We start from the raw sequence: 18,042 nt of genomic DNA, 5'->3' as shown, positions 1-18,042 counted from the left end.
CTACAGTAAACACCCTTTGTTAGAAATAATCAGCGTGGTTTGATTTCTCGACTGCAGCTTGGCTGACAGAACCTCCAAAAAATTCCCCGAATCTGTCCCCTGCTATTACCACCCTACCCCAAGCCACTGTCATCTCGCACCTGATTGACTGCAATAGCCAGGCTCCTGGGGCCAAACCAGACAGGCCTGGAGCTAGACAAGGGAGGTAGCCTGTAAGGCAGGCAGCATTAACTGGTGAGAGACCTGTAGAAAAATTAAATTCTGGGAGAAAAATGATTGCCCCTCTACTGCCAACCTTGGAGAATTAGGGTTTGATTTTATTTTACAGAGTTGGTTTACTTAAATTGTTGTTCACTTAACGCCCATTACTAGGCCAAGTTCCTTGTCTCTGCTGTATGCTCAGTCAGCATTTTCTCTTTCATATTACAAAAGAGCTGGATAACCTGAAAACATTTTATTTATAAAATCTTTACCAACTAACATTAACAGTGAAAGAGAATAATTCCATCCCCATCCAAACAGAACATCTTTTAAGCTTTCCTCCCAAACTGAGCTCCTTACGATTCCAGAAATTCCAATTCTTCTAACTCAAATCCCTTCGGTGGTGAAGATGTGTAACAGCCAGGTGAAGGAAACCAGAGATGGGCAGAAGCCATTTAACAAACATCTATCTGCAGTGCTCTCTGGCAGAGGGTAGCAGGAAGTGCACTGTCCCTGTGTCAAGCGGAGACTCACAAGGAAGCCAGGTAGGCTGATATGATCTCTGGTTCACAGCTTGGATAATGGACCCAGCTCGGCCTTGAGACAGACTTGGGAGGTGTCTCAGCTGAAGGTTAATGTCTCTGCATCTCCAGCTTGGGAGGCAGAGTTGGATGGAGGGGTGAATGCTTTCTTGCCCTCAGCTAGAGCTTTAAAATGCTGTAAGGAAAGAGAAGAGGGAACACTGAATACGTGGGATGCGCTAGTTACTACACTGTGGCAAGAACTATCCTCTTCACAAGGCTTTAAAGGCCAATTTCCTCCCAATTCCACTTCTAAAACAATTTATTGATGTTGTCTTTGAAAAACAGCCAGAAATTTGCCCCACTTCCTTCAAAAATAATCCCTTTTATTTCCTTCCTGCTTCTGTTCATTAGGCCATTCGGTTCTCCTTTTAGAGTGAGTGTTTGCTGTGCATCCTTACCTCACCTCATCTAAGGCTCACATTTCTTCTACTTTCTCCTTCCTATGAAAGTTCCAACCTGCCTCCTTTGCTGCTCTCTTAATTATGGGCTACTGGAAGGGTAATGGTAACTGCGGACAGAGACATCCTCCATGCCAAATGCTGCAGGCTCAGAACAGCGGAGACTGCAGTGCTCCTCAGTACAGTTTAGGCCAATCTCTGATGCTAGTCTTACCTGTGAATTCTTGAATTCAGAGTAGAGGGAAAAGAGGAGGTGGAGGGACTGAATCCGACTCTTGTAGATAGGGATGTCTAGGATGGCTGAAATGAAAAGAACTTCCGTAAACAGGACCAAACTAAAATGGAAATTACGGGGCATTTCAGTTCAGGATAGCCAATCCCCTCCATGGAAGAGAAACTGTTTCATATTGATCTAACTTTTTCACGCATCCCAGATAGGATGAGGTCCTGTGACTTTGGGGGTTATATATCCAAGAAGGTAGTCACATAAGCCCAAAACCACCCCTAACTGCTGCCAGGTAGCAAAACTGGCTTAAAGGCTGTACCTCAAGACACTACCTTGTCAGAGTAAACAAGCCTTTTCAGAAGCCTGAAATGTATTTATCCGGAGACAGGGATGGAGGGTAGAAGGTGAAGTGGGGAGATGGAGGTGCTCACCACAGATCATGTCAATGTACTCTGGCAGGCTACAACCAATCTCTGCAGTGGGCAGGCTCACCTGGAAGGAACACAGGATGGGCCAAAATCAAAAGGCTGACGTTTCAGCGCCCCACAGGACCATTCTCTCCTTCTGAAGGAAAAGGACTCCTAACATAGGACAGAAGCCCTAGTGGCGCAGTGGTTAAGGGATCATCTGCTAACGAAAAGGTCAGCAGTTTGAATCCGCCTGCTGCTCCTTGGAAACCCTATGGAGCAGTTCAACTCTGTCCTATAGGGTTGCTGTGAGTCAGAACCGACTTGATGGCAACGGGTTTATTTTCTTGGTTTAGCATAGGACATGTTGTTTTTTTTGGTTTTTTTCCTGATCAGTAAAATGGAGTTGGTCACATTCATTAACTGCCTAAGTAGCAGATACTCTATTCGAGCCGAAAGATTTTATAAGTAAAACAGTCTGCCACGCTGTCTTCCTGTGTGGATTTGTGAAGAAGAAAATGGTCCCAGGTTATGACCAAGTATTTACAGTTACTTGGTGTTATAATGCCTGATGGTACCTGGGTACCATAGGAACAGAGAAAATGTACATGACATATCACTCAGGGGACAGGCTCTGGCCCTAAAAAATCATGTTGGAAGTTTAAAAACCACTGACTTCTTAAAAAATTTTTCTCCTTTTTGAAAACGAGTGTGTATAGCTCTGCCATTGGCTTTGTTCATTTAACAACATGCCACTGACATTTCTCCATACCAGAGCATATTTCCCTCTTCCGGAGGCCACGTTGTATTCCACTGTATGGTACTTCCCTGAATGGATGTATTACCATCTCCTAATCGGGTATATGTCCTCACATATAGCTTTAAAATGCTGTGAGGAAAAAGGCTATTTCTAAATTTTTTGCTTTTACAAACAATTCCTCAATATACATGTAAAAAAAAAAAAAAATCCCTATCTTTATGGAGTGTACATTTTAGTAGGGGGAGAAACAAAAAGAAAGTAAGTGAAGTACACAGTATGTCAGGAGGTAAGTGCTACGGAGAAAACACAGAAAAAGAGGATGGGAAGTGTGGGAGGGGGCATCTAGCAAGTTTGAACGTGACGGTCAGGAAAGGCCTGTGAACGAGCTGTGCTCAGTTTTGTCGCTGATATTTAAGAGCTCTTTGCACGGATATGTCTGTTATATCTCAGTCTGTCATTCTGTGAACTTGGTTTATAGTCTTTGTTTCTAGTGTCTGTTGGTACTCAGAATTCATTTTTAGGAGTCTACACTACCACACATTCCCCTTTGTGGCTTTTAAGATTCTTATTACGCTAGAAAATACCTAACCGTTCTGACAATATAAATATTTCTCCTACATTTTCTTTTCTTTTTTTTAATCCTGAGTGATTTTTTGAGGTATAATTTACATACAGTAAAATGCAACTTGATGAATTTTAACAAATATATACACCCATTTCACCATCATCCACATCAAGATAATCTTTCTATCACCCTAGAAAAGTCCCTGTGCCTCCTCCTCTCACCCCCCAGAGATGCATATGTATTTTTCAAAACTGTCCTTCAGCCCTACGGGGGTCTCTCTTCTTCCCCTCACTTAAAAACCTTTTTTTTTTTTTACTTTCTTGTTTTTCCCGTTTATTTATGTACAGTTTATTTTACTTTTTGTTGTTATTGTTGAGAATATACACAGCAGAACATACACCACCAGTTCAACGACTTCTATGTGGTACAGTTCAGTGACAGTGATCAGATTCTTCAAGTTGTGCAACCATTCTCACTCTTCTTTTCGGAGTTGTTCCTTCCCCCATAAACATACACTTACTGCCCCTTAATCTTCCTTTCTGATCTTTTGAGCTGCTGTTGTCCATTTGATCCCATACAGATACATCTTAAAAGAGTACAATGCTCAAGGCAGACATTCTTTACTGGTTGAGCTAAACTACTGTTTGGTTTTAAGAAGACTTCAGGGGATATATCTGGCTTAAGGTTTAAAGGTTATCTTAGGGCAGTAGTTTTGGAGGTTCATCCAGCCTCCATGGCTCCAGAAAGCCTGGATTACATGGGAATTTGAAATTCTGTTCTACATTTTCTCCCTTTTGATCAGGATTCTTCTACAGACTCTTGGATCAGTGTTCAATAATGGTAGCCAAGTACCATACAGCTCTGGTCTCATGGCAAAGGAGGCGGTTGTTCATGGAGGCAGTTAGCCACACAAACCATTTTCCCTTCCCATTCCTGACTCTCCTTCTTCTGTTGCTCCAGGCAAATAGAAATCAATTGTTGTGCCCTGGAATGCAGTTTGCAAATTTTTAAGACCCTAGATACTACACAGTGAACTAGGAGCTAGAATAGAAGCATCAACCGTGTTGTTGGACCAGTTTTCTTTTAGATTATCTTAAAGTATTTATATAGCTTTTTTTTTTTCACTTTAACTCCTTAATTCATTTGGAATTCATTTATCTATATGGTTAACACATATAATTTTTAAATTAAATTTAAATTAAAACATAGTTTAATTTTTTTTCAAATGAATAGCTAATTGTCTCACCACAACTTCATTCTATCTCTAATCACTTAAAATGTTACCCTTCTTATACACCAAATTTCCATATACACATGGGTTTGTTTCCAGATTACTATGTGTCACTTAACTATTTGTCTCTTGCTATGCTAGTACATTACTGATTTATTTATTACAAATTTATGTTTCTGATGTCTGACAGGACAAATCCTTCATTTTTCTCTTTTCTAAATTTTCATGATTAGTCTTGAAAATTAATTCTCTAAGAAAAACTTTATTATCAATCTGTCAATTTCAAAAAGTGAAAATTCTGATTGAAGTAGTATATAGTAAATTGGGGAGGACTGACAGCTTTTTAAGACTGAATCCGCCCATTCAGTAACATGATTTGGCTCCTAATTCATTCAAATCTTGTTTTATAACCTTCAGTAGAGTTTTATAATTTGTTTTCAAAAAGGTCTTACCAACTTCTTATTAAATTTATTCCTGGGTATTTTTAAATATTTGGGGTAATTATGAAAGGGATATCAGCTTCTTAAAATTACATAAACACCTCCTGTGAAGAAGGTGGAGCCTAAAATAGTAATACAGGAGTTATACGTGTTCATCAAAAGACATTTGTTAGAGGGTCTTAAAAGCTTGACAGCAGTCGTCTTAAATACAACTATTGATTTCTATTCATCCGGAGCAAAAGAAAATCCAAGAATCAGAGAAGGAACTGGACTACAGGGCTGTCCACATGAACAACAGCTTCCTCTACCTAGAGATCAGAAGACTAGAGGGTACTTGGCTACCACTACCAAATGTTCTGATTAGGGTCACAATAGATGGATCCTGATAGGAAGGGGGAAAAATGTGGAATGGAACTTCAAATTCTCAAAGAATCCAGACTTATTAGATCCATTGAGACTGGGGGAATCCCAAGACTACTGCCCTGAGAAACCCTTTAAACTCTGAACCAAAACTATCCCCAGAAGTCACCTATATATTAAATAGCAGGTTAGCTCAAAAGGTAAAGAATTTCACTCTTGAGAACTGTGCTGTTTTAAAAGATTATCTATACGAGACCAAATGGATGGCAGTTATCCTAAAGTACAGATGAGAAGTTTGGGGCAGGGGCAGGGATTGGGACTAAATTAATGGGAGTGGAACAACCAAAGCAGAAATAATGAGAATGTTGACACAAACTGAACAATATAACCAATGTCAATAAACGTTATGTATAGAAATTGCCGAATGGGTACCTGTTTTGCTGTGTATACCTTCACCAAAAATACAAAAAAAAAAAAAAAAAAAAAAGACGCGTTAGAAAGTTCATAGCAGCATTATTTGTAAAAAAAATATATATATATACTATGAAGTAATCATAACAAGAACAAGAACCACACAAGACAATATGGAAGAATCTTCCATAATGTGAGGAAAACTAAAAAAGATATGAGAGAGCCTATTCTGTATGATTGGGTTTAGATAAAGTACAAAAACAGGCAAAACTAATGTATGCTGTTAGAAATCAGGACAGCGGTTAGCAGTGGGAGCGCAAGAAGGCTGCTAGGGTGCTAGCAACATATTATTTCTTGACCTGACGTCCTGGTTACACAATTATGTTCAGTTGGTGAAAACCAACTGAGCTATAGATTTATGATATGGGTATTTTTCTGATTGTATATTATACTTCAATTTAAAAGATAATAAGAAGGAGCCTTGATAGCACAATGGCTAAGCACTCAGCTGCTAACCAAAAGGTTGGTAGTTTGAACCCACCAGCCACTCTGCAGAAGAAAAGACCTAGAGATCTACTTCCGTAAAGATTTCAGCCTAGGAAACCCTGTGGGGCAATTCTACTCTGTCCTATAGGGTCGCACTGAGTCCACATCAGCTCGACAACAAACAACAACAAAGGAAGAGAAAGGACATTGGACCCTAGAGTGAATGCCACAATTTCTTAGCTCCTGTTTTCCACTCACCTTGCCCAAAAGCTCTTCAAACTCTGGGGACCATTCCTGCATCAGTGTATCAATATCGGGCATAGGCCTAAAAGTATAGAAGTGAATATGAAAAAGAACACAGATTGATGACATTGGTAATCTCTGGGTAAGGCTATTCTAGGCTAAAGGAGAGGCTCTCCATCTGGGATATTAGAATTTCAGGAGAACCTAGGCTGGGGCAAACTAAACTTTCTCAGGGCCTAGGGTTTACAGGAGCTGGCTCAGAGGTGATAATAGATAAACCACAATCTTTATATTTGCAATCTGAGTCTATAACCGCTAGGTCCCACAGGACCTCAGGTTGATGAAATATGACCCCAGCCTTTGGGTCTCTTCTCAGAAGCAGTGGGTTCACAGGTGTTGAAAGGCAGTGAGTTACTTTGCAGAGGAATGTGGCATTTCTTACCTGGTATAGTGCACAGTCGCAGGGGGTTTAGAACGGTGTAACTCAGAGATGCTCTCAATCCATGTGTCAATGGCTTTGGGATTTTTTTCTGCATCTTCCAGGCTCTTTACTTTCATATGTTGCTAGAAAAATAAGGGGAAAGCCTGCCTGGCAGTGCCAAAGTGGCTCTCTTGTTTTTACAGAGTGGCTCATCAAATCTGCTGCTATTGTATACACGAGGTAGCTGATGAAGAGGGAAGCCTGACAGCAACCAAATGAAGGTTATAGGAAACCTTGATAAAATTCGCTAGAGCCACAGCATTGGGGCAGGCCAACAGGGCTGGACTGACCACTATGAGATACTACTTCACACCCACTTAGGACGGCTATAATCCAAAAGACAGACAATAACAAGTACTGGCAAGTATGTGGAGAAACGGAAACTCTCACTCGCTGCTGATGGTTTTGTAAAATGGTGCAGCCACTTTGGAAAACAATTAGGCAATTCCTCAAAATGTTAAGCACGGAGTTACCATATGGTCCAGCAATTCCACTCATGTATATATGTATATATGTATATATGTACATATATATATATATATATATGTATATACATATATCCAAGAGAAATAAAAATACATGCCCACACAAACGCTGGTACATGACTGTTCACAGCAACATTATTAATAGAAGTGGAAACAACTGGTGAATGGACAAAATGTGGTATATCCATACAGTGGAATATTACTTAGATATAAGAAGGAATGAAGTCATTACGGGAATTAGAATGGGAAATGGATAGTAACTAATGGGTACGGGGTTTCTTTTGGAGCACTGAAAATGTTCTTAAGTTAGATAGTAGTAATAGTCGCACAGCTCTGAGTATACTAAAAACCACCAAATTGTACATTTTAAAACGGTGAGTTTTAATTAAAGCTGTGAGTCCACGGAGTTGCCACTCAGATGGACTAGGAGAATAGCTCGCCTAAAGCCGAGGGAGCAGAGTTGCTGTCCCAGTGGGCCTAGAAGGTAGAGTTGAAGCCCAGGGCCAAGGCGCCTCCACTTGGAATCCGGAGAGTGTGGCCAATACCTAGAGCCTGGAGGGCAGGGCCATTGTGTAAGTTGTCTCAGAGAACAGAGAATTATTTTCAAAGCTTTGAGGACTAATGTAGTGTGTTCTGCTGACTTGCTTGGTGCCTGTTATGCCTTCCTTCCCTTCAGTTTCTCCCATTCGTAACGGAAACTTCTGGCTTGTGCCTGTTCTGCCATTGTACCTTTGGAAGCAGATAACTTGTATTTTAAATTTCACAGATGAAGAGGAATTTCTGGATTCTGGACTTGGAGTTAAGACTTTTGCTATGACATGATGGGCTGAATATGTTTTGCATCTTGCAAAGATATGATTTTTTGGGGGGCCAAGAAGTAGAATGTCATGGATTGAATTATGTTCCCCCCAAAAATGTGTGTATCAACTCGATTAGGCCATGATTCCCAATACTGTGTGGTTGTCCTCCACTTTGATTGTAATTTTATGTTAAGAAGATTAGGGTAGGTAACACTACCCTTACTCAGGTCACCCCCCTGATCCAATGTAAAGGGAGTTTCCCTGGGGTGTGGCCTGTACCAACTTTTCTCTCTTAAGAGATAAAAAAGAAGCAAGCAGAGAGTTGGGGACCTCATACCACCAAGAATACAGCACCAGGAGCACAGCACATCCTTTGGACCCGGGGTCCCCGCACCTGAGAAGCTCCTTGACAATGGGAAAATTGATGACAATTGAGGACAAGGACCTTCCTCCGGAGCCGACAGAGAGATAAAGCCTACCCCTGGAGCTGACGCTCTGAATTTGGACTTTTAGCCTACTTTACTGTGAGAAAATAAACTTCCCTTTGTTGAAGCCATCCACTTGTAGTATTTCTGTTATGGCAGCACTAGATAACTAAGACACTGTTACAAAAAATAGGATGGGACTGAAACCATAAAAAAAAAAACATAGTTGTGGTTAAGCTGACCCTTACTTATGGCAACCTCATGTGTGTCAGAACAGAACTGTGCTCCACAGAGTTCTCAACGGCTCATTTTTCAGAAACAGATCACCAAGACTTTCTTCTGAGGTGTCTCTGGGTAGACTCCAACCTTTTGGAGCATGTTAATCGTTTGCACCAAAAAATAGGACTGGACCTAAACTATAGCGATCCCTTTTGATGGACAGTAAGTCAACTTTAGAAATGCCAGTAAGGCCCCCGCTCTCAGCTCACTCCAGTTGGGACCTGTACTAGGCTAGTATCTTACCGAGATGTTGTGCTGTTTGGAATTCTCTGTTAACCAAAGCGAGAGCACTGTAGGGTCCGACTGCTTTGTAGAAGGCTCGTCCAATACCAACAGGCCAAGGTTGTCAGGCTTTCCATCAGGACGTGGGACCTGGTAAAGGGAAAGGTAAGAAATCAGAGAGAAAAATGGGAGGGACATAATAGGGATATACTTACTAGTTCAAATAAGGTGAAGAGGAAGGACAGTTCTGGCTCATTACCAGTAGTATTAAAAGAGTATGCTTGTAAATCATGCTGTATAAATACTATCTAGAAAAAAAAAAGTCATATATAAGACACTAAATATAAGGCTGAAGTAATAGAAAATTAAGGGGCAAATACATGACAAATGTTTAATATAATGAGGTAATTTAGTACTATCTAAGAGCAATGAGTACAATTTAGGGTAGAGATCAAGGTTAAGAATGAAGTGAATGAAATGAAGAATACATATCTAAGTAGCTAATTCAAGTCAAGGAAGTTACTGGAATCGTTAGGGTAACAGAGAGGTCAGAAGAAACACCTAAGGAGTCATTTTTTTTAGGACATACTGACTGTACCTTTAAGAATGCATCAATATCCCCAACAGCTGGGATAAAATCAGGAATGAAAGGTTTCAGTTTGTGGTCCAGGTCAATCAACTGAGGTGTGTACCTACGATATTGCCAAGGGAAGGTGGAGGCAAACATTCAGAGACAATTATTTTATTATTCAGGCTAAAAAAAATCTAAGGAGAAGGCTCTACCTCAGACTAGAAGGTAGGAGAATTTTGGGACAAGGTGGAGTGGGGAGGGTACGAGGGGAGGCTCTCGTCACTTACCTACTGATGTACTGGAAGAGCTCCTTAATCTCCGCAGAAACTGGCAAGTGCTCATAATCTGCAGGATCATAGGCCCTGAGAAAGGAAATACCATTTAGGGTTGCCAGACAATGAGCCAACATTGCAGGGTCCTGGTTTGGCCCATGTGTTACTCTAACCTCAGGGCACATGACCCTGAACCTAGCTTCTGCCTCCTTCCCAATCTACCTTTTTTGGGGGATTTGCAAAGCAACTTTAAAGCAAATTATAATTAACTCTGTTGTATCTGACAATGAAGAAGAGAGCTGAGGAAAATCCAAAACATGACTTTGTCTTTAAAATGCAGCATAAATGGTTTTCCCTTTTTGTGAATGAAAGAGATAAAGACAGAAGGTGGAATAAGAGATTTACATTTTTAATACAGAAACAGTTTGCCCTGAGGAAAAAAATAGTTTTTACAAAAATGTTTTTTAACAGTGTTATTTATAATAGTAAAAAATTGGAACAACTAAAATATCCAACATTTGGGGGATGGTTAGATGTGCCAAACTGAATACTACAGTTATTAAAAATTAATTGTAAATTATGTTGATACATGAAAAGGCATATTCTGCTGTAAAAAACAGTAGAACACGTAAGATTAATTACAATTGAGTAAGATGTAACGAACATTGGCAAAGTATTTCAGTGACCTGGAGGGTTATTAATAAGGTTCTTTCGGGTGTGTTGCTTAACAAAAAAATTAATTAATGATTTAAAATTTATGTGTCCCTAGCATGTAACTTAGGGAAGTAGGATATGATCATCAAGTAAGTTGGGAAGGATGGGAAGTCAGTCCGGAGGTTAAATATTTGCCTAATTTATTTCATGCCTACCCACAGGTGGCTAATACAAAGGTAACTTTTTTTTTTTATTTATCAAACTGCTTTATTTACTAAACGATGCATGCACATGATACAAAATAAAAGGTATGAAAAGTATACAGCGAAAGCCTAAGTCTCCCTCCCACCTCTGTCCCCTTGCCACCAAGTTCTCCTCCCCAAAGGTTACCCACTGTTATTAGTTTCTAGCGTACCCTTCCAGAGATTGTCTATGCAATTTTAACATGCCATAAACACTATTCTATACTTTTTTAAAAATGTCACAATATCTCTTAGAGATTGTTCTTTACCAATGCATAAAAAGCTGCCTCAGACTTTTTAATGACTGGAAAGAATCTGCTGATTGGCTATCAGTCACTGCGTTTTAAATGGTTGGGCCTTAGAGTCCATTTCGTTAAAGAGCTGGGTTGTGAGTAATCTACCACCAGGGCTGGAACAGGGTGAAATTTTTAAGCCTCATTCAGGAACATTTTGCCTCAATGGGAGGCTCCTCAAGCACCTCTTCTCTACCTGTCCAAAAAGGATCTGAGCCTAAAATAGAAATGCTTGTGTGCATGTATGTTGTTTTCCTGGCTACACAGAAATGCTTTGTATATACATAAATTTATTTTCTCTTTCCCAGAATGTGAGCTCCTTGAAGGCACTGACCATCTTTTAGATTTACTCAGCAAAACCTCATGCAATCCCTTAGCTCACACATGTTTTAGATGGCGCAAGGACATTATAGGACTCAATGAGGCAGTGGAATCAGAAAGGAATGAGAACTCATGCTGTGTTTCTAAGACAACTGAAAATTCTGAAGAAGACCAAAAGAGAGGCTAGAATTTTGCTTTTAATTGATACCCTCTCAGCCCAGCGTTTTAAAGGAAGCATTTTCCCCCTCGGCTTGGGTGTCCTTGGCAGGGAGTCTTTCCTCACCCTTCCAGAGGGGCTCCATGCTCTTCATCATCATCATCAGAATCCGAATCAGTTTCAGATGAGTCATCGTCGTCATCATCATCATCATCATCATTTTCACTAAAGCCTCGCTGAGCTGTCAACTGTGAAGTCTTCTTCTTCTCCTGAGATAGGGCAGGGAAGGTAAGGAAAAGTCACATAAAGAGAACTTCAAGCGTACCCTACCTAGCTCCCTCCTGTTGTGCTAACCAATATCCCAACACCTGGCACCAAATCACCAGAAAGACCAGGTGGCACTCCCCAGAAGGGCCCTGAGAGCCTTCTTCTGCTCCTGCTTAACGACAAACTGGGCTCCCACTTTCTATAACCATATTCTGTTTATTTCCTTGAGGCTTGCATATAAAGTCTCTGATTTATATCTATGGTACCTATCACTTAGGAGTGCCTGAGAGTTCTGCATAAACCATCTAGTCAGCTTCAACCCTAAAACTTAGGGACTTCTGAGGTGGAGGATGGCAACTCTAATTATTCTGGGGGGAAACAAGAGATGAAGCAGGAAAGACAAATTTTAGAGGATCTTAATAAAGATCATAGGGAGAAAGTATTTATTTAATTTACAAGACAGCCTAGAATAAGCTGCTTGTAGCTATGAGAAGAAAAAAAAAAATCATAATCAAGGCTGTGCCTGAATTCTGACCAGCAGCTCCAGAGACTGCGGGTTTTCCATCAGTGGTGTTTCTCTCCAAACAGTATCCGACCTATTCATATTTCCCTTCTCTTCCCCCATAAATACTGTGACTATACATTCCATCTCAAATGAGAGACTATTTTGCTCTTGGCATTACAACCTACATTTCTGAGCTTCTGACTCTCTACATACCATTCCACCCTCTCAAGTCCATGAGAAGAGGCCTGGTGGTCCTTGGGGCTTGCAGAGGCAGTTGGAATGGGGTTCATGTCTTTGCCCCTGTGGCCTGGAGCCTGTGGCATGCCCTCCCTTAGGACCTGAAGGATGATCAATTGGTCCCCTTTAAAAGTAGATCTTGAAAGCTTGGTTTTCATATGCCATATGGCTTATATTGAGGTTAACAGACATTTGGTTCCAGTTTTTAAAAATAATTTAATTTTTTTTTTATTTGGTTGGTTTTTTATGGTAAAGCAGCTACTGGCACATAAAATTGTGACACGTTACAGGACATCAAAAACTGCTTTTGGCCACATTTTCTTCTAAAAATAACATATATTATACATAGATAAAAATATATTCTAACTAACCTGTAATGTGTATGACAGATAATGGCACATAGTTGTAGAATTTATTCAGTGACTATGTTTCTGGTTTTATGCCTTACTGGCATACAATTGATAAGAAACTACTATAACTTCTTTCTCAATTCAAAATTTGCTAAAATTATCCTTGGTCACTTGGGAAGCAGTTTTGGCAAGAAGGGCTTTTCAGAGTATTGATTGTTAAATTACTCAAAAATAGATCCTTACTGCTGATTCTGAGCACATTTTAACTGGAAAGATTAAATGTGTCTTGAATATTGGTCAAGGCATAATGAAGACTAGAAGAAAAGAATTTCGGACAGATAAACAAAATTAGGTGGTCAATTTAGTAAAACTGTTCACTTTTCTTTTGTCTGCTTCTTCAAAGTAGTGCTTTACAAAACCCATGATATAAAGGGAGAAGATTTTATATACCACAAATGAATGTCTAGAAAAGTTACCTTTCGTGTAAGATGTTAAAAACCATATAAACTTACCACTGCATCAACAATACTAAAAATAAAAACTCCAAATACAAGAAATACTGAAACCAAATCTTAATGGCCCTATTTTCTTCCCCCTATACTTCCATTTTAAAGTAAAATAGCATGCTAGTCGTGGGGTAGGATCACCTTACAACGTTACCTTTTAATGAAACCTGTCTATATCACTACAGCTTTCTGCATTACTTCAAATATTCTTCACCTTAGTTCCAAAGCTCCTGTTCTGGAGGGACAATTAAAATATAACCATCGGCTCATGAGCTAAGGCTGGACACAAATGTTGTAAGCAGAATACATGTGCAACACTAAGGTCCTATCTGGCCAGAGTTATAGGTAATTCTGCATCTTTCTTTCAGAATCAAAGTGATTCTCTAGGTTCATAGAAAAACAAAGGGACATCTGGGTCTTAAGACTTTAAAAAAATTAAAATCTCTTTCACGAAATACTGGCAGCATCACAAGTGTTAACAATGAAAAAATGCCTAAACTGATAATTCCAAACTTACACTATTCTAAGAATTAGCTGGAGTTGCTTGTTAAAGATGTAAATCTTCAGGCTTCTACCTACCAGATTCTGACTCAGCAGTTTTGGGTGGGAATTGAAAATCTGTTTTCTTTTTTTTAAATAAGTACCCCACTTGATTCTTGTGATTAGTAAAGTCTGTGAAACGCTGGCCTACATAATATGAAATTCCTCACCCAAAAGTCAGCTCTAATGGTAGGCTCTATTCCTGAAGGAAGAGTGAGAATCTTAAGGCTTTTTGCCCTGATTCCTATGAGCTCAAAGATACCGAACTACTGGAGGTAAGTGTTCAGGAAATGTTTACTGCTGAACTGGTGTATCTCAAACTAACTACTAAAAACGCAAAGCAGGAATTCCACCAGAAGTCGTGGGTTATACCGCACCTTGTTATTTTCCTCTTCATACTCGTCACTGCTGTTATCGGCCATAGTCTTGTTAGGAAGATGGGCAGAATGAGGAGGTCCTTAGAAGAAAATTTTCCCTTTAAGGTTATTGTTAAAGTGGTTTTTAAAGAAAAGTATTTTTATTTTATGATATTTTATGCTCTATTTTATGCAGAAACAGAATTCATAAGAACATTTAGCTAAAGGACAGGAGACTCAGTTCTAATCATGGTTCTGTCAATCCAATCCAAGATATACTTACTCAGCATTTACTATGCTCAAGGCATTGCGTGAGACATTATACCAACCAATTATCTGCCATTACATAAAAAACATAAACTCTGCCTTTCATTTACACATTGGAAACATGAAGTCAATAACTAGTAAAGGGAAACGTGTGCTGGATTTAAAACTAGAAGATTGGGTTTAAAGGGCAGCTCAATCACTTGGACAAAATAACTTAAGCTCTCTGAGTCTCAGTATTCCCACCTCTAAAATGGGGTCAAGCGTATGTACCACCCAGGACTTATGATTCAATGAGAAAACATATGTGGAAGGAATGGACCTAAAAAAAACCAACTTGCTGCTGTCAAGTCGATTCCCACTCATAGCGACCCTATAGGACAGAGTGGAACTGCCTCATAGAGTCTCCAAGGAGCAGGTGCTAGATTCAAACTGCTGACCTTCTGGTTAGCAGCCAAGTGCCTGGCAAATAACAGTTAGTCACAAATTTGAATCTAAATCAGTGTCCATAAAACAAGAGCAATGAAAATATTCTGAACAATTAAAAGTATAATCAGATGCAACATAGTAACTGGCATGAAAACATGTTAAATGATTTCTAAATCAAATAAATGCAAATTAAAAACTTATTTATTTACTTTGGTGGGAGGGGCATCAATTAAGTTAGCCAAGACTAAAAACTTAATTATAACATCTGCAGCTAACGAGAGCATCATTAAACATGTTCAAGTCAAAAGCGTGGGTGTCATGCTTGATTCCTAACTCAACAAAACGCCAACCTAGCAGCAAGCCTTAGTGATTATACTACAATATAGTTTGTACTTGCCTTTTCTATTCTCGACTTCCTCACCACAGTCCAAGTCACTATCATCTCAAGTCAGTCATTACAACAGTCCTTCTAATTGGTTCCTCACGTTCACCTTTCAATCCATTCCACATACAACAACTCAGACTCCAAGGCTCTGCTTGTTATGCCTCCTGCCCCTGTCCCTGATCTGACCACATACCATCCCGCTACCATATGCTGCTCTTCTTCCAGGTCCTCAAACTAACCCAAGTTCTTTCTGGCCTCAAGGGGCTTCTTACATTTCACATGCTGTTCCCTCTTTCTGGTCTACTTTTCTTCAATGCTTGGCTCCTTCTCATCTTTCAGCCCCAATTTAAATGTCACCTCCTTGACCACCCTATCAAAAAAGTAGGGCCCCCTCCTCACCATTATTCTCCATAACAGCAAACTATTTCCTCCATCAATGCACTTATCACAGTTGTAATTATGCTTATTAGTTTATTCATTTATCATCTGTCTCTCATGATTATAAGCATCAGGATGGCAGGGACAATGTCTTCGGTTTAACATTGTACATTCAGTGCCTGGCAAAATACTGGCATGTAGTAGGTGTTCAAAAAATGTTCATTGAATAAATGAATGGTGTCAAGTTCTCTGAAAATATTCCAGGGAGATTTTGATTGGGACTGCAGGTTATAGGCAGATTATGAAAGCACCTTCAAAGCTAAGCAAAACATAGCTAGCTATGCTAAGTTAAAAACAAAAAACCAGGGAACCCTTGCCCGAATGTAAGCAGAGCAGAATGTTATCATGATGGAAATGGTGATAAGAAATCTCAGTAGGGTTGGAGGAAGACCCTACAATCTGGGAGGCAATGTTTTCTCCCCTCTTAACTAGTTAGCAAACAGAAATAATGGCAAGTGTAGTAACTTGACTCTGAAAGCCAATATTTGCTGTTATAAAATAGGAACTTCTTGGCAACAACCATGAATCCATCCTGCTCTTTGTTCCGAGAACCATTTCTTCCCTCTTCATTTCACTCTTACCTTGCTGCCCTAAGGAGGGAGTATAAATACTTGCAACCTCTTCAGAGTCGTTAATGTCTAGACGCTCATCATACGTCTGGTTTTCAACAATCTTGGTCTAAGCAAAAGGAGACATAACACAGGACATTAAGTACTCTGCTATGAGGTGCAATTTCAAACCAGCATTGGTTCCTTCCTCACCCAAGACACGAATTTTGCATAAAATCTTAACCCTCAACCAAACTGTTCTTATGGCTTCTTGGCCCCAGGTCAAGCTGTTAAGTCCTTCTGCTGTAGCCCTTATTTAGGAAATGCTGGCAGACTAGCTTAGGCAAGGGGGAACCGTGGAGGAAAACGACAGCCAACTTCTGCAGCAGCTCCCCAAAGCTGTAAAAAACAGGCGCAAGGACAGAACGGTATTTTGATGTAGATGGCGGCTCTCTCCTCTGGCTCGGTCAATGTCCCCAAGGCTGAAGGATTTCTCAGGGGAAGCTGTAGAGGCTCTAGTAAGAGTTCTGTTTCTGGAGTCACTTCTGGGGGAGGGGTGCCCGAAGAGAGTAAACTCCAGACTCTCGGTCCCATCCAATAATACCGAAAGCATCACCCCATCCTCCAACCCCGTCTTGCAAGAAGGATCCCACCTAAGTTCCTTGGGAGTAAAGCAAACAGAATGGTTGATGGAGGGTTAGGGAGGTTGGGAAAAGAAAGAGTGCCACAGACCTGGGAAGAGGAGTAGGGAGCAGGGAGAAAGGCAGTCTTCTGACACTCCTCTGGAATGGAGGAAGGCAGCTCCCTCTCTCCTCGGGTGAGTACTAATTACCTGTAGCCCCTCTGAATCCGTCTCCTCTATATGGAAAGAACCCCAGCCTAGGACTGGGGTCTCACTCCAATTACAGGCCGGCCAGGTCACTCTGGGGCTTCCAGTTGGAGCAGCCCGTCTGTTGTCAGTCGCTAGGCAAAAATCACATCGCGAGACTTCCTTTCACTCTCGAGAGAGTTCCCCCACTCACCCGCGCTTTCCGCCTCCTCCAGCGAAGGATCTCTGGGCAGGCAGGAGGGCCTAGAGCGGCTCAGAGTCTCTCTGGGCGGCCGGCTCACCTGTTTGTCTATGGTTTCAGGAGATAAGATTGTAGCGGCATCTAGCGGCTGCGGGTGGCAGAGCCGGCTGATGAATTTCGGCTTTTATAAAGAGCTCTCCAATCTGCAAACATGGTTTTTCCCTAGGAAGAGGATCATTGGGCATGCAGTTATTCCTGCTGTTGTTAGGTGCCATCGAGTCGTTTCCGACTCATAGCGCCCCTATGTACAGCCGAATCAAACACGGCCTGTCTCGCGCCTTCGTCACAATCGTTGCTATGTTTGAGCCCATTGTTGCAGCCACTGCGTCAATCCATCTTGTTGAGGGTCTTCCTCTTTTCCGCCGACCTTACCAAGCGTGATGTGTTTCTCCAAGGACTGGTCCCTCATGATAATATGGCCAAAGTAAGTGAGACGAAGCCTCGCCATTCTCGTTTCTAAGGAGCACGCTGTCTGTACTTCTTCCAAGACTTGTTTGTCCTTCTGGCAGTCTTTGCCATGCTATCCATAATTTCCAGTTATTCCTCCTAGATCAGTCTAATTAGCATTTAGGCAGACTCTCCAGGTAATATTCCCGCAACATTCTCTATGTCCTTTTATGGATTTATATTACA

The 18,042-nt window shown here is 40.6% G+C and overlaps 1 protein-coding gene across 15 annotated transcripts in view; it reads right to left on the bottom strand.

Annotated features, from left to right (window-relative positions):
* Positions 1 to 17,339, bottom strand: part of IFT46 (intraflagellar transport 46) — a 39,002-nt gene extending 21,663 nt beyond the window's left edge. For 6 of the 15 annotated variants that reach the window (XR_010318013.1, XR_010318010.1, XR_010318011.1 and 3 more), the window contains exons 1-12: positions 17,172 to 17,338; positions 16,373 to 16,469; positions 14,297 to 14,376; positions 11,641 to 11,783; positions 9,863 to 9,937; positions 9,603 to 9,696; positions 9,220 to 9,312; positions 9,026 to 9,154; positions 6,755 to 6,876; positions 6,328 to 6,394; positions 1,841 to 1,901; positions 1,398 to 1,483 (exon numbers count right to left, since the gene is read on the bottom strand). Coding sequence is in view for 7 of the 15 variants with exons in the window: in XM_064268984.1 (XP_064125054.1) it covers positions 1,398 to 1,483; positions 1,841 to 1,901; positions 6,328 to 6,394; positions 6,755 to 6,876; positions 9,026 to 9,154; positions 9,220 to 9,312; positions 9,603 to 9,696; positions 9,863 to 9,937; positions 11,641 to 11,783; positions 14,297 to 14,341 (915 nt within the window). In the remaining 8 variants the exon portion in view is untranslated. The other 9 variants (XR_010318016.1, XM_064268985.1, XM_064268986.1 and 6 more) reach the window with 8 other exon arrangements.
* Between the last annotated feature and the right edge of the window lie 703 nt (positions 17,340 to 18,042).

The sequence above is a fragment of the Loxodonta africana genome, chromosome 15, assembly GCF_030014295.1.
Source record: "Loxodonta africana isolate mLoxAfr1 chromosome 15, mLoxAfr1.hap2, whole genome shotgun sequence".
In the NCBI taxonomy this organism is placed as follows: Eukaryota; Metazoa; Chordata; class Mammalia; order Proboscidea; family Elephantidae; genus Loxodonta; species Loxodonta africana.
This window is presented reverse-complemented; position numbering and strand designations above follow the sequence as displayed.